This window comes from Panulirus ornatus, chromosome 2 (genome assembly GCF_036320965.1).
Source record: "Panulirus ornatus isolate Po-2019 chromosome 2, ASM3632096v1, whole genome shotgun sequence".
NCBI classification, from domain to species: Eukaryota; Metazoa; Arthropoda; class Malacostraca; order Decapoda; family Palinuridae; genus Panulirus; species Panulirus ornatus.
In genome coordinates this window covers 59141311-59156150 of record NC_092225.1, presented here as the reverse complement: position 1 = coordinate 59156150, position 14840 = coordinate 59141311, and the positions used below count along the sequence as shown (strand labels likewise).

At 44.0% G+C, this 14840-nt stretch overlaps 1 protein-coding gene and 1 long non-coding RNA gene across 2 annotated transcripts in view; one reads left to right on the top strand and one right to left on the bottom strand.

Annotated features, from left to right (window-relative positions):
• Window positions 1-14840, top strand: part of LOC139752889 (uncharacterized) — a 374147-nt gene that overhangs the window by 227702 nt on the left and 131605 nt on the right. The window lies entirely within an intron of this gene.
• Window positions 4551-14840, bottom strand: part of LOC139756607 (uncharacterized) — a 40800-nt gene continuing 30510 nt past the window's right edge. The window contains exons 2-4 of the mRNA XM_071676255.1: window positions 9758-9836; window positions 6918-7069; window positions 4551-6710 (exon numbers count right to left, since the gene is read on the bottom strand). Of these exons, the coding sequence (XP_071532356.1) occupies window positions 5804-6710; window positions 6918-7069; window positions 9758-9835 (1137 nt within the window). The 5' untranslated portion in view covers window position 9836 and the 3' untranslated portion in view covers window positions 4551-5803. The remainder of the gene's footprint in view (window positions 6711-6917; window positions 7070-9757; window positions 9837-14840) is intronic.

Sequence of the window (14840 nt, the reverse complement as noted above, 5' to 3'; positions counted from 1 at the left end):
ACTGTCGTGCATGAGGATCGTACTGTCGTGCTTTAGAATCATGCTTTCGTGCTTGATTATCGTACTGTCGTGCTTTAGGATCGCACTCTCGTGCTTGAAGATCGTACTGTCGTGCTTGAGGATCGTTACTGTCGTGCTTGAGGATCGTACTGTCGTGCTTAAGGATCGTACTGTCGTGCTGAGGATCGTACTGTCGTGCTGAGGATCGTACTGTTGTGCTTGAGGATCGTACTGTCCGTGCTTGAGGATCGTACTCTCGTGCTTTAGGATCGTACTGTCGTGCATGAGGATCGTACTGTCGTGCTTTAGGATCGTACTGTCGTGCTTTAGGATCGCACTCTCGTGCTTGAAGATCGTACTGTTGTGCTTGAGGATCGTACTGTCGTGCTTAAGGATCGTACTGTCGTGCTTGAGGATTGTACTGTCGTGCTTTAGAATCATGCTTTCGTGCTTGAGGATCGTACTTTCGTGCTTGAGGATTGTACTGTCGTGCTTGAGGATCGTACTGTTGTGCTTGAAGATCGTACTGTTGTGCTTGAGGATCGTACTGTCGTGCTTGAGGATCGTACTGTCGTGCTTGAGGATCGTACTGTCGTGCTTGAAGATCGTACTGTTGTGCTTGAGGATCGTACTGTCGTGCTTGAGGATCGTACTGTTGTGCTTGAGGATCGTACTGTCGTGCTTGAAGATCGTACTGTTGTGCTTGAGGATCGTACTGTCGTGCTTGAAGATCGTACTGTTGTGCTTGAGGATCGTACTGTCGTGCTTGAAGATCGTACTGTTGTGCTTGAGGATCGTACTGTCGTGCTTGAGGATCGTACTGTCGTGCTTGAGGATCGTACTGTCGTGCTTGAAGATCGTACTGTTGTGCTTGAGGATCGTACTGTCGTGCTTGAGGATCGTACTGTTGTGCTTGAGGATCGTACTGTCGTGCTTGAAGATCGTACTGTTGTGCTTGAGGATCGTACTGTCGTGCTTGAAGATCGTACTGTTGTGCTTGAGGATCGTACTGTCGTGCTTGAAGATCGTACTGTTGTGCTTGAGGATCGTACTGTCGTGCTTGAGGATCGTACTGTTGTGCTTGAGGATCGTACTGTCGTGCTTGAGGATCGTACTGTTGTGCTTGAGGATCGTACTGTCGTGCTTGAGGATCGTACTGTCGTGCTTGAGGATCGTACTGTCGTGCTTGAGGATCGTACTGTTGTGCTTGAGGATCGTACTGTCGTGCTTGAGGATCGTACTCTCGTGCTTGAGGATCGTACTGTCGTGCTTGAGGATCGTACTGTCGTGCTTGAGGATCGTACTGTCGTGCTTGAGGATCGTACTGTCGTGCTTGAGGATCGTACTCTCGTGCTTGAGGATCGTACTGTCGTGCTTGAGAATCGTACTGTCGTGCTTGAGGATCGTACTGTCGTGCTTGAGAATCGTACTGTCGTGCTTGAGGATCGTACTGTCGTGCTTGAGGATCGTACTCTCGTGCTTTAGGATCGTACTGTCGTGCTTGAGGATCGTACTCTCGTGCTTTAGGATCGTACTGTCGTGCTTGAGGATCGTACTCTCGTGCTTTAGGATCGTACTGTCGTGCTTGAGGATCGTACTCTCGTGCTTTAGGATCGTACTGTCGTGCTTGAGGATCGTACTGTCGTGCTTGAGGATCGTACTCTCGTGCTTTAGAATCATGCTGTCGTGCTGTAGGATCGTATTCCCGTGCTTGAGGATCGTACTGTCGTGCTTGAGAATCGTACTGTCGTGCTTGAGGATCGTACTGTCGTGCTTGAGAATCGTACTGTCGTGCTTGAGGATCGTACTGTCGTGCTTGAGAAGCGTACTGTCGTGCTTGAGAATCGTACTGTCGTGCTTTAGAATCATGCTGTCGTGCTTTAGGATCGTACTCTCGTGCTTTAGAATCATACTGTCGTGCTTGAGGATCGTACCGTCGTGCTTGATGTGAGGTGTGGGCGTGGGGGCTATTGTGAATAATGCATTAATCAGAGCAGTGTAGACTGCGTGCCTTCAATATCACCGTCTTCTCGACCGCTTAGGTATAATCATGATTTGATTATTCTGAAACCAAGATAATCATTCACTGGTTGGCTAGTATCATACTGGGGAGATTACACCACATGGTGTAGGATTATACTGGGGGATTACACCACCGGGTGTAGGATTATACTGGGGGATTACACGACCGGGTGTAGGATTATACTGGGGATTACACCACCGGTTGGAGGATTATACTGGGGGATTACACGACCGGGTGTAGATTATACTGGGGGATTACACCACCTGTTGGAGGATTATACTGGGGGATTACACGACCGGGTGTAGATTATACTGGGGGATTACACCACCGGTTGGAGGATTATACTAGGGATTACACCACCGGTTGGAGGATTATACTGGGGGATTACACAACCGGGTGTTGGATTATAACGGGGGATTACAACAACGGTGTTGGATTATACTAGGAGATTACAACACCGGGTGTAGGATTATACCTGGGGATTACAACACCGGGTGTAGGATTATACTGGGGCATTACAACACCAAGTGTAGAATTATACCTGGAGATTACAACAACGATGTAGGATTATGCTGGGGATTACACCACCGGGTGTAGGATTATACCGGGGGATTACAACAACGGTGTAGGATTATACTGGGGGACTACAACACAGGGGGTAGGATTATACTGGGATTGCACCAACGGTTTTAGGATTATACTGGGGGATTACACCACCGGATGTAGGATTATATTGGGGACATTACAGTACCGGAAGTAGGATTATACTGGGAAGATTACAACACCGGGTGTAGGATTATACTGGGGGATTACACCACCGAGTCCACTATTACACTGGGGGATTGCACCTCCGGTTGTAAGATTATACTGCTGGATTACACCTCCGGGTGTAGAATTATACCGGGGAGGTTACACCTCCGGGTGTAGGATTATTCTGAGGATTACACCACCGGGTGTAGGATTATACTGGGATTACACTACCGAGTTCAGGATTATATTGGGAGATTACACCTCCGGGTGTAGGATTATATGGGGGAGATTACAACCCCGGATGTAGGATTATATTGGGGAGATTACACCCCCGGGTGTAGGATTATACTGGGGAGATTACACCTCCTGGAGTAGGATTTTACTGGAGAGATAGTGAGAAGTGAGTACTGGGGGATTACACCACCGAGTGTAGGATTATAGTGGGCTACAATGATAGTGAGGAGTGAGTACTGGGGAGATAGTGATAGTGAGGAGTGAATACTGGGGAGATAATGATGATGAGGAGTGAGTACTGGGGAGATAGTGACAGTTATAGTGAGGAGTGGGTACTGGGGAGATAGTTATAGTGAGGAGTGAGCACTGGGGAGATAGTGATAGTGAGGAGTGAATACTGGGGAGATAGTGATAGAGGAGTGAGTACTGGGGAGATAGTGATAGTGATAATGAGGAGTGAGTACTGGGGAGATAGTGACAGAGGAGTGAGTACTGGGGAGATAGTGATAGTGAGGCGTGAGTACTGGGAAGATAGTGACAGTGAGGCGTGAGTACTGGGGAGATAGTGACAATGAGGCGTGAGTACTGTGGAGATAGTGATAGTGATGAGTGAGTACTGGGGAGATAGTGATGAGTGAGTACTGGGGAGTTAGTGATATTGAGGAGCGAGTACTGGGGAGATAGTGATGGTGAGGAGTGAGTACTGGGGAGATAGTGATAGATATTAGTGAGTACTGGGGAGATAGTGAGGCGTGAGTACTGGGGAGATAATGAGTGAGTACTGGGGAGATAATGAGTGAGTACTGGAGAGATAGTGACAGTGAGGTGTGAGTACTGGCACGTCAGGATATACCCTGTCATATTGCTCTACAACTCCGCCTTCTTTGAACAGTGACAGTAGATCATGTAATTTTGATTAGTAAATGCTCATAATGAAAATGATGATGAATGAGTAATATGAAAATAGTAATAATGATATTCACTGTTGTAATTACTACTACTACTACTGATACTACTACTACTACTTATTTCTACCTGTGTTACATGTTAGTACTCTCGTTACTTGACTGTTATCGCTACCATACTGTTGCCACGTTGGCTATGATGAGGCCAAAGACGAATGGACTGGCGAGGTTGTGGTGTGTTGTGACTGCAAGGTTGTGCCTTACTCCCGTGAAAGGTTTCACTCTTTTAATTCTCATATACGTACTTGATAACTCGTAGGATATTTTCACAAGTCTCGGATAAAATAGGATATTTTAATGTGTATTAAGAGCGCTAAATAGCTTGGCTTATAAGCCTAGATTCTATAATCCAATCCAATCCACAAGTCTCGGGACAGTCGTAGACACCACTTTCATCGTTCAGTTTATATATTGACGGTACAAATAACAGGCGAATTGTAACAGATAGCGTTGAGGCTGACACGATGATCCGTCATACCAGGAGAAACGACTCTGGGTTATGAAATGGCTACATGCCTTCGAGAGAGGAGGAGGAGGAGAAGGAGGAAAGAAACGTCCTGGGAAATTGCAGTAATTTTTCTTTATTAGGACACAAGCAGGATCTGAATAACTGGCCGTCGCATTATGTACAAGGCTATATATACACAAACACATGTACACACATAAATTAATAAACAGGTCTCTACTTAAATACAATAGATCACTCGGGCTATAATAAACTATACTATCTGTGAGAGGGGAACTTATATAGATATATATATGTATATATATATATATATATATATATATATATATATATATATATATATATATATATATATATATATACTCTTTACACAACGGAGTTTTACTTCGGTAAAACTCAACTTCCAAGCGGAAAGATGAGCTTTACTGAAGGAGTATTGAAGGCTCATATCAACCTGATGTAATACATATATATATTAATCTAGAAGAAGAAATCTGACTCGCTTCATAAAAGACTTTGAAATGGTCGAATTCCTTTTGAATCCCTGCGAAGCTTAATGACATTGCTTTGTTTCGATTATGTTTCTGATTCATTTTATTTTCTCATTTTACGGCCGAAACTTTTATTTTCAGTGAGGCGAATTGTAGTTGTCTGTGGCAGTTTATTGATTCATTCAATACTTGCAGAAAACGGGACTTATTTTCAGTAAAGTTCATTGCACTGTGTAGGTACAGGAACCAAAAACTTGTGTGTAACACTTATCAAGTTTACATGGAAGCCGAGGAAGATCACCAGTGACCAGTCTTGATCCCACTGTACCAGAATTCACCCTTGTAGCGTGTGTCTTTGTGCTACAAGTCGAGCTGGAGGAAAGTGGCCACCAGCCCTCGGGAGACTGTGGAACCCGATGGGATTCCGGGATTTGAACTTTGATCCAATACTAGTGAAGAGATGGGCAGTCAGTACACCTGTCCCACTGTCTCTGCTTCAGTAACCCTCTGGATTATCCGCTAACATTTCCTGATATGTTGCCCAAGGCTCCAGAGGCTTCGCCCGACCTCCTCTCAGACTCCAGCCTCCAGTGCCTCAGTTTCTGCGAGGATGGTTCGTGGGTGTGGCTCGCGTGTTGGCCCAGGTGCGGCCCGGGAAGTGGGTGGCCCCGAAAGCCAGAGAAACGCATTTAACTGGCTGAGGAAGTTGGTAGTGGGTATGGTGCAACGAGGGGACTCGACAACTGGTGTGTGTGTGTGTGTGTGTGTGTTTGGTGGGGGAGGGGGTGTTTCTCTGGCGGGGCTGTTTTGTACCATGCTCACGGTATATACAGGACGGGCGGCAATGTGTGGGCCAGTGCTGGTGCCACGGGCCTCACGCCTTGGTAGTGAGGTCTACCGGGGCCGTAGAGGTGGCCACGGGCGTGTGTATGGGCGACACGGGCGGGGACACGGGCGTGCCAGCGGAGGAAGGCGGCAGGAGGCGCTGCCGCTTCACGCTGAGGTCGATGGGGGCGTCTTGCTCGGGTGCCGGGGCCGCCTCCCACGCCTGTGGGCTCACGCTTGACGTCCGCATATCCTCGACGGGGGAGTCTGCCACCCGCTTCCTGGAAAAGGGGAAGCTGAAGGGCAAGGCCAGGGGCGGCGGCAGGGGCGGCTGGTAGTCGAGAGGAGTGCGGGCAGGGGAGCAGCTGGGGTGGGGACTGTGCTTGCCTGGGCTGAGGGACCGCGGACTTCCAGAGGACATCTCCTTAGGAGGGCTGGGCGGCGGCTGGGTGTGGGAGACAGGGGGCGGTACCAGCAGGGAGGGGGCCAGGCTGGGGTAGAGCATGGGCGGGTAGAGGCGGGAATAGAGGTGGGAGGCGTGGAGGAGGGAGAGGCTCGGGTGCAGCCCGTACAGTCCCAGCCCCGCCGCACCCATCAGGTCCCGCCGCCCACCCTCGCCATACCTCTCCCCACGCCCGCCCTCACTGTACCTCTCCACTCGACCTACGCCCTCCCCTACACTCATCTCCTTGGGCGAGGAGGACCTTCGAGGCTCCACGTCAATGCTGGTCTCCGAGAGGCAGCTCTCAGGGGAGGAGAGCACGGGGGACTCCACCTTGGCCTCGTCCTCGGACTTGGCCGGGGAGAGGGCGGGCATTGAGGCGGGGGAGAGGGACAGGGAGCCGGGCATGGCTCCAGGGAAGGCCCCGCCTCCACCTTCCAGACCCTTGTTGAGCTGCGACGCTTGCTCCTGCAGTAGGCAGTGGATCTTGAACCAGTTGGAGCGGCGGCCGTACCTAGCAGGGAAGAATAAACATTAGGAAATATTGGCCAATACAAGTTTGCGTATGACGTACCTCTGCTCCCGAGAGGCGGCTAATTAATTATGAAAGGTTATATCATCAGAATGGCAGCGAAGTCGACAGGAAACCCATCCGGGTTCAGAATATATCCTAGCACACTTAACGTCGGGAGAGTGAGGATAAATCCCGCAGTTGTCTCACCTGGAGCCGCTCTTGGACATGCCAACCACCAGACACTTGCGGAGCCTGCAGGCCTTGCATGACGTCCTGTTCTGCTTGTTGATCACGCACTGCCCGCCGTTCTTGCACTCGTGCACCTGCGACAGGTTGTTGTACGTCCGCCCGAAGAACGACTGGTGTAGAGGAGGGGGAAAAAATACTCGTTAATGGGACCCTGATTGGTGTCACCCTTTGCTTGCTTGCCTTCCTGCACACTTCTATTCATCCATCTGTCTGTCTGTCTATCTATCTATTTATCTATCTATCTATCTATCTATCTATCTATCTATCTATCTATATATATATATATATATCTATATATATATATATATATATATATATATATATATATATATATATATATATATATATATATATATATATATATTTGGAAAAAAATATACACAAGTTACTAGCTTTCGACGGAGTTTCAAGCCAATGCCTTGAAAATGGTTTAAGATACAGTCGAAAGCTTAGAGCTTCACTGTTATTTTTCCAGTAAGTTTACTATCATCAGTGCTACACGTATGTATGTGATTTACTACAGTATATATATATATATATATATATATATATATATATATATATTATATATTTATATATAAAACTCTTTATTGTTGGCTACCGTTACCACACTGACAGACAGTTACTCAAAGGAGCGAATTTTGTAGTAATTTGTGATAATTTGAATCCATTAAGCATGCTTCCAGAATAAGAAAAAAAGTACACATGAGAGAAGTGGTTCTTCCATTGAATAAGTAAAATATTAAGAATTTCTTTTTATGATACTCAAGTATTAGACTAAATACGTCACACTATTCATCATTATGAATTTTGAACATTATTGTTCGTGGAGAATATGTGTGGGTTAGATAATATCCCTCTCTGATGATGCTTATGTCGTCAAACCCGGAAGTTCTCCGTCTTGCAGTGAAGAACGAAAGGGGTTCTCACATTGTGAACGCGTCAGACATTCACAGTCACCTGCAGTGACTGTCTAGTAAGTGAACAGTTACATGCAGTGACTGCCCTGTAGAAGAACAGTTACGTACAGTTACTGCTCTGTAGAACACTAACGTACTGTGACTGCTCCTTATTTGAACAGTTTAGAGCAGTGACCGCCTAGTAAGAGAACAGTTATGTACAGTGACAGCCCGGAAAGAGAACAGCCACGTACAGTGACTGCCCTGTGATAGAAAATTGATGATGGTACAACTGTATTATCATTTCTAAAAGTATTTCATCTAGCAAATTCTGACTCGAACCAACTGGTGTTTGAGAATCTATGGACAAACAATAACATTTATTACTCAGTCTGTGCACTTCTATTGTTGAGACTTTGTCAATAAAAACAATGAAGCATTTGTTATTTTTTTTTCCCTTCGAAACTTGTTTTGATTTTTCTTGGACTTGCTTCGTGTCTGTCAGGTCTAGGAAGGTACGCGACCAGAGGACATCACAGAGATGCGGGATCGATCCATAGCATGAGACTCTCCTCCCGAATGTTGCATTGAAAACAGCAGGTGTGGATAAGCTAAGTATCTACTTTTCCAGTTGGATAGATGGGGTTCAGAGTCAGTCCATGACGTGCAACGTGTATGTTGGTGAGGGGCAGCATCCACTGGTGACGTGGGTTGACGATGTGCTGTGTACTGATGCAGTGTAGAGACGCATCGTTTTTAATGAAAAATTTGAAGAGTTGCTGTTTTTTATATTGGTTTTTGGTCTCCCGTCTCGTGTCGACACACCGTTAGAGGTTCTGATAATATTCTAATATACTTATATATATATATATATATATATATATATATATATATATATATATATATATATATATATATTTTCTTTCTTCTTTTAAAGCTATTCGCCATTTCCCGCGTTAGCGAGGTAGCATTAAGAACAGAGAACTGGGCCTTTGAGGGAATACCCTCACCTGGCCCAGTTCTCTGTTCCTTCTTTTGGAAAATAAAAAAAAAAAAAAAAAAGAGAGGGGAGGATTTCCAGCCCCCCGCTCCCTCCCCTTTTAGTCGCCTTCTTTTTTTTTTTCATACTATTCGCCATTTCCCGCATTAGCGAGGTAGCCTTAAGAACGGAGGACCTGGGCCTTAGAGGGAATATCCTCACCTGGCCCCCTTCTCTGTTCCTTCTTTAAAAAAAAAGAAAAGAAAAAAAGATGAGGGGAGGATTTCCAGCCACCCGCTCCCTTCCCTTTTAGTCGCCTTCTACGACACGCAGGGAATACGTGGGAAGTATTCTTTCTCATCTATCCCCAGGGATTATATATATATATATATATATATATATATATATATATATATATATATATATATATATATATATATATCACATTATACCCTCAAACTGCCAGGATTCGAACCCAGGACAGGATATATTGCGTGATTATCAGAACGCTCTCAGCTAGGCTATGATCGCCCCTAATGATCACAGCCTATTGGTTAGCATTCCGTCTACCACGCAAAAGGTTCTGGGTTCGTATCCTGGCTGTCTGAGGGTGTATATATATATATCTATATATATATATATATATATATATATATATATATATATATATATATATATATATATGTATATATATATGTGTGTGTGTGTGTATGTATATAAAGTTTGTGATCACTCGGATCTGTAGTGTTTTACATACTGAGATTACAGTATAATGAGCAGCTTAGGGTTGATGCAAGATCTTGTCAAATGCTTTATACAGATGTCCACAACAGCGGACGTCGAGATACCAGTCTCGGTAGGGTTTGAGGGAGACCACACCACCCTTGGTGGAGCCTTGTCCAGAGGTTATTGAGACTCACCTTACATCCCTCGCAGGTGAAGGCCCCGAAGTGGAAGCCGGCGGCCGGCTCCCCACACACCTTGCACAGCTGGTTCATCCTGTGGGCAAAGAAGGGAAAAGATGAAGAATGTGGTTCGGTGTATTTGTGAAGCTAATGTCAGCTTATCTCCCTAAGGCGAAGTTGAACCCATTTCTCTAACTACACCTACTTACCAGTTATATTTCACTAGTGAAAAGTAATTAGAAATGTATTAAGTTTAACTATGAATGTTGATCATTTCAATATACATATTTGTGATTAGCAAGTATTTTCACAGTGCCCTGAATTAACAAGTATTTTCACAGTGCTGTGAATTAGCAAGTATTTTCACAGTGCTGTGAATTAGCAAGTATTTTCACAGTGCTGTGAATTATAAGGGTTAAGCAAACGACTTTACTATCATCCAGGTCAGTTTGCGTGTCGTGCTGGTGCGGGGAATTGCATGATGTATTCTATCTGGATACAGTGTAAAGTTTGGCCGGCAGGCGGGTTGTGGCAGCAGGAGATAGATACTTGTGCCGTTAAGAGACCCCAAGACGTCAGAATATTAACCTCTTGTACAAGGGATGAATGCTCGGTTGCCGTGCATATGTGACACGCCTGTCACTCATATGAGTGGAAAAGTATAGTGAAGTCTGGCCTGGTAGCCGACTTGGGCAGGACTGCTCTCTTTTCTTATGATAATGAAGCCTTTGATCTGATGCATTTAATTTAGTTCAAGATTGGCATATGTGTATATATATATATATATATATATATATATATATATATATATATATATATATATATATATATATATATATATATACGACGCGTCATAAAACGGTTGTATATCTGTTGCCTGATTTTCTTTAGTAGCGTGAGAGTGCCGGTTTGTCACTGAAAATTAGGCTCGTGAAATTTGAATGGCAGAAAATTTTTAACATAGGGAATGGTAGTATCCTATTGACGAACTGTTGTCATGTCAGGACCAGAAGGCTAAGGGCTGGCCACTGTCATGTCAGGACCAGCATCTGGATCGTTCGCCATTGTCATGTCGGGCTTAGCACTCTGTACGCTGGCAAGAGTCATATCAGATCCAACAGACGATGACATGAAATATCTTTGCTATCTTATCTGATTCCTTTACTGGTTTACTAATTAATTACAAAGATTGGGGAGGGAGAGTGGTGAAAACACTTAGGGTGGTATTGTTCATTTTAGTGAACGTTACCTACTGTAGACTAAAGAATATATATATATATATATATATATATATATATATATATATATATATATATATATATATATATATATATATATATATATTTGAGTACGTTTGAAGAACAGTAGTTTCAACAGTATAATATGGTTGTATGGAGGAGGGCAGATGAGTTGGACTTGAAATGTTTGAGGACAATGTGTGGTGAGGTGGTTTGATCGAGTAAGTAGTGAAAGGGTAAGAGAGATGTGTGATAATAAAAAGAGTGTGGGTGAGCGAGCAGATGAGATTGTGCCGAAATGGGTTGGACATACGGAAAGAATGAGTGAGGAAAAGTTGACAAAGAGGATTACATGTGTCAGAAGTGAAGGGAACAAGAAGTAAGGGACCAAATTTGGAGGTGGAAGGATGGAGTGAAAAAGGTTTCGAGCGACTGTAGCCTAATCATGTAGGAGGATAGAAGGCGTGCGCGGAATAGAGTGAATTGGAACAATGTGGTATACTGGGTTCGACGTGCCGTCAATGGACTGAAAAGTCTCTGGGACCTGGATGTGGATAGGAAGCTTCGGTAACGATGCATTACACATGAAAGCTAGGGAATGGATGTTAGAGGATGTGACCTTTTCCTTACCAAATGGCGTCCTAGCTACGTCTCTTCGTTGTATATCAACTGACTTATATTTCTCTCATGTGTCTCCCCTGATGATATAATTATTACACGAAAGTGCACTTGGGAAATGATCGTGTTTCATTTTCCCCGTGGACTCATAGGAATATATATATATATATATATATATATATATATATATATATATATATATATATATATATATATATATATATATATATATATATTCTTTTTCTTTCTTTTAAGCTATTCGCCATTTCCCGCGTTAGCGAGGTAGCGTTAAGAACAGAGGACTGGGCCTTTTTTGGAATATCCTCACCTGGCCCCCTCTGTTCCTTCTTTTGGAAAATTAAAATAAAACGAGAGGGGAGGATTTCCAGCTCCCCGCTCCCTCCCCTTTTAGTCGCCTTCTACGACACTCAGGGAATACGTGGGAAGTATTCTTAATCCCCTATCCCCAGGGATAATATATATATATATATATATATATATATATATATATATATATATATATATATATATATGTATATATATATATATACACGCGTGCGTGTTCGTTTATGTTTATGATTGTGGATAGGTCTTTCTTCGCCTGTTTAATGACGCTATCTCAAAAACGCACGAAACTATGTATATATATATATATATATATATATATATATATATATATATATATATATATTAGTGGAGATGTGAAAATATTGTCCAGATTATTTAATTTTTTTCATTTTTCTTCAAAGTACCTGAATCATTACTACTAAACTCGTTTCTGTAACTGTATGTGGTCGCGAAGTTGTGGTAAGGGGCAGGTACTTGTTTGACGGCAGCATCATTTATATTTTCCAGAGACACGTGACTCTCTGAAAACCCACCGCACCGAGATGTTTGTGGTGTTGGAACCTGCTGTTTTGTGGTGTGGGCAGACTCGTGGGTTATGATCACCAGCGAGTGTCTGGCTCATTGTGAATTGCGTGTTACGTGTTGATTATCGATGGAAATGATTGTGTCCTTATCCCGAGAGCCTCTCTCTCTCTCTCTCTCTCTCTCTCTCTCTCTCTCTCTCTCTCTCTCTCTCTCTCTCTCTCTCTCTCTCTCTCTCTCTTTTTCTCTTTCGAGACTCGTGAACTGAAGTATCTACCACTTATATCTACTTTCAATCTCCCGGTGAAGTCTTTCACTTAAGACGTCATTGGCTGAGCGAGTTCAGTGTGTCACCGTGGTCGCGGTGCCCTCTAGCAATATCAGCCGTTGCTGCCTCCATCCAGCGTCGAGGGGTTTCGAAGCAACGGTCCTCGAGTCCCTAGCAGTAACCCCCCCCCTCTCTACAGTGCAAAGTTCCTCTTCCATCATGCAAGCTCTCCCTTACCACGGTGTAAGTTCCTCTTCCATCCTGTATGTCTTCACTCCATCCTCTGTGTACCCTTTCCATCTTTCAGAATCCCACTTGTATAGTGCAAGTTCTTCCCCTCCTCCCCTTTTCCATCCTGCAAGCTAACCCTCCCATCCATCCCACAGCCTCACTCTCCCATCCATCCCACAGCCTCACTCTCCCATCCATCCCACAGCCTCACCCTCCCATCCATCCTACAGCCTCACCCTCCCATCCATCCTACAGTCTCACCCTCCCATCCATCCTACAGTCTCACCCTCCCATCCATCCTACAGCCTCACCCTCCCATCCATCCCACAGCCTCACCCTCCCATCCATCCCACAGCCTCACCCTCCCATCCATCCCACAGCCTCACCCTCCCATCCATCCTACAGCCTCACCCTCCCATCCATCCCACAGCCTCACCCTCCCATCCATCCTACAGCCTCACCCTCCCATCCATCCTGATCGCTAACGACCCACCAGTCACCTTACAAACCCGGTACCGCTCAATTAACGAGGAAGGGAAGACGAGCAGTACAATGACGACGTGAAAGGAATCTATGGTGGGAAGGAACAGCATGAAATGACGCATGGATGAGAACGTCACCGTTAGAAAACGGGAGGCGAGCCGGGAAGAAAACGGTTCTGTGTATAGTGATTGCGTTAGGCATGACCCAACGGATATATTACAAATGCACAGGCAATTATCTTCATTATAGTCCTTTTTTTCTCTCTCTCTCTCTTCCTTTCTTATTCTAATACAGATAATTGTGGCGGATGTTGATTTGAAGATTTTACGTTACGTGGTAGGGTAATAAAGAGAGGTATTAAGCAGTGTGGAGTAGTAAAAGGATGACTTGATGTTCATTTGAAGAGCAGTAAAGAAAATATCATATGGAAGAGTAATAAAGATCATTACTCTTCCATAGGAAAAAAATTGTGTTGTAGAATAAAGAGCAGTGAAATGAGAATCTATTGCATGAAGGGGATTAGTAAAAAGATTTATTATTAGAACAATAAAATATGGGTAATTGTTTGGGTTATTAAGTTTTGAGTATTCAATGTTGTCATAGATTTTTGATAAAACTCTATAAAATGACCATAATTTATTCTATACGTTGATGTTGCCTGATTATTATCATTATTGTTATCATTATCATTATTATTATTATCATTATTGCTATTATCATAATACATAGTCGATGTTTCCGGCGTCAGCGAGGTAGCGCCACGAAACAGACGAAGAATGGTCCATCCACTCGTATTATCATTATCATTATTATTATTATTATTATTTGTCATTATCATTATATTATAATTATGATTGCTATTATCATGGTTGAGGGTTACGTAGAGTTTGATCCCGCGCTGTAGTCCCGTCTTTACTTTCACAGGAATTTTCATCCAAAAGTATATCGTGCTCACATTTGAGGCTTTTCTTCCGCTGTGGCCGAACGTACACCCGAACAACACTCCATTTCTTATTCCGTACAATCTTTTCAAAAAGAAAATGTTCTTATATCTCTAACAATATGGAAAGCCATGATGCGAGACGAGAAGAAATTGGGTTATGGGGAGTGAATTGTAATGATGGGGTTGGTGTTAGCCAGCGGGCAAATGGATGCCCATGACGAAGATGGGGTCAGTATGGTTATAAAAGGAGAAAGTATGGGAGAAAATTTGGGAGGAGAGGTGAATAGTTGTATTGGACCGTCGAGAAGCTAGACAGTGTGTGGCTGTGTGTGTGTGTGGCTGTGTGTGTGTGTGTCAGGTAGACCTGGTCCGCTGTGTGACTGAAGTCGTTCATGAGACTTCGGTATCGTCGTGTTGAGAACCTGCTCGAAGCATTCGACCCACATG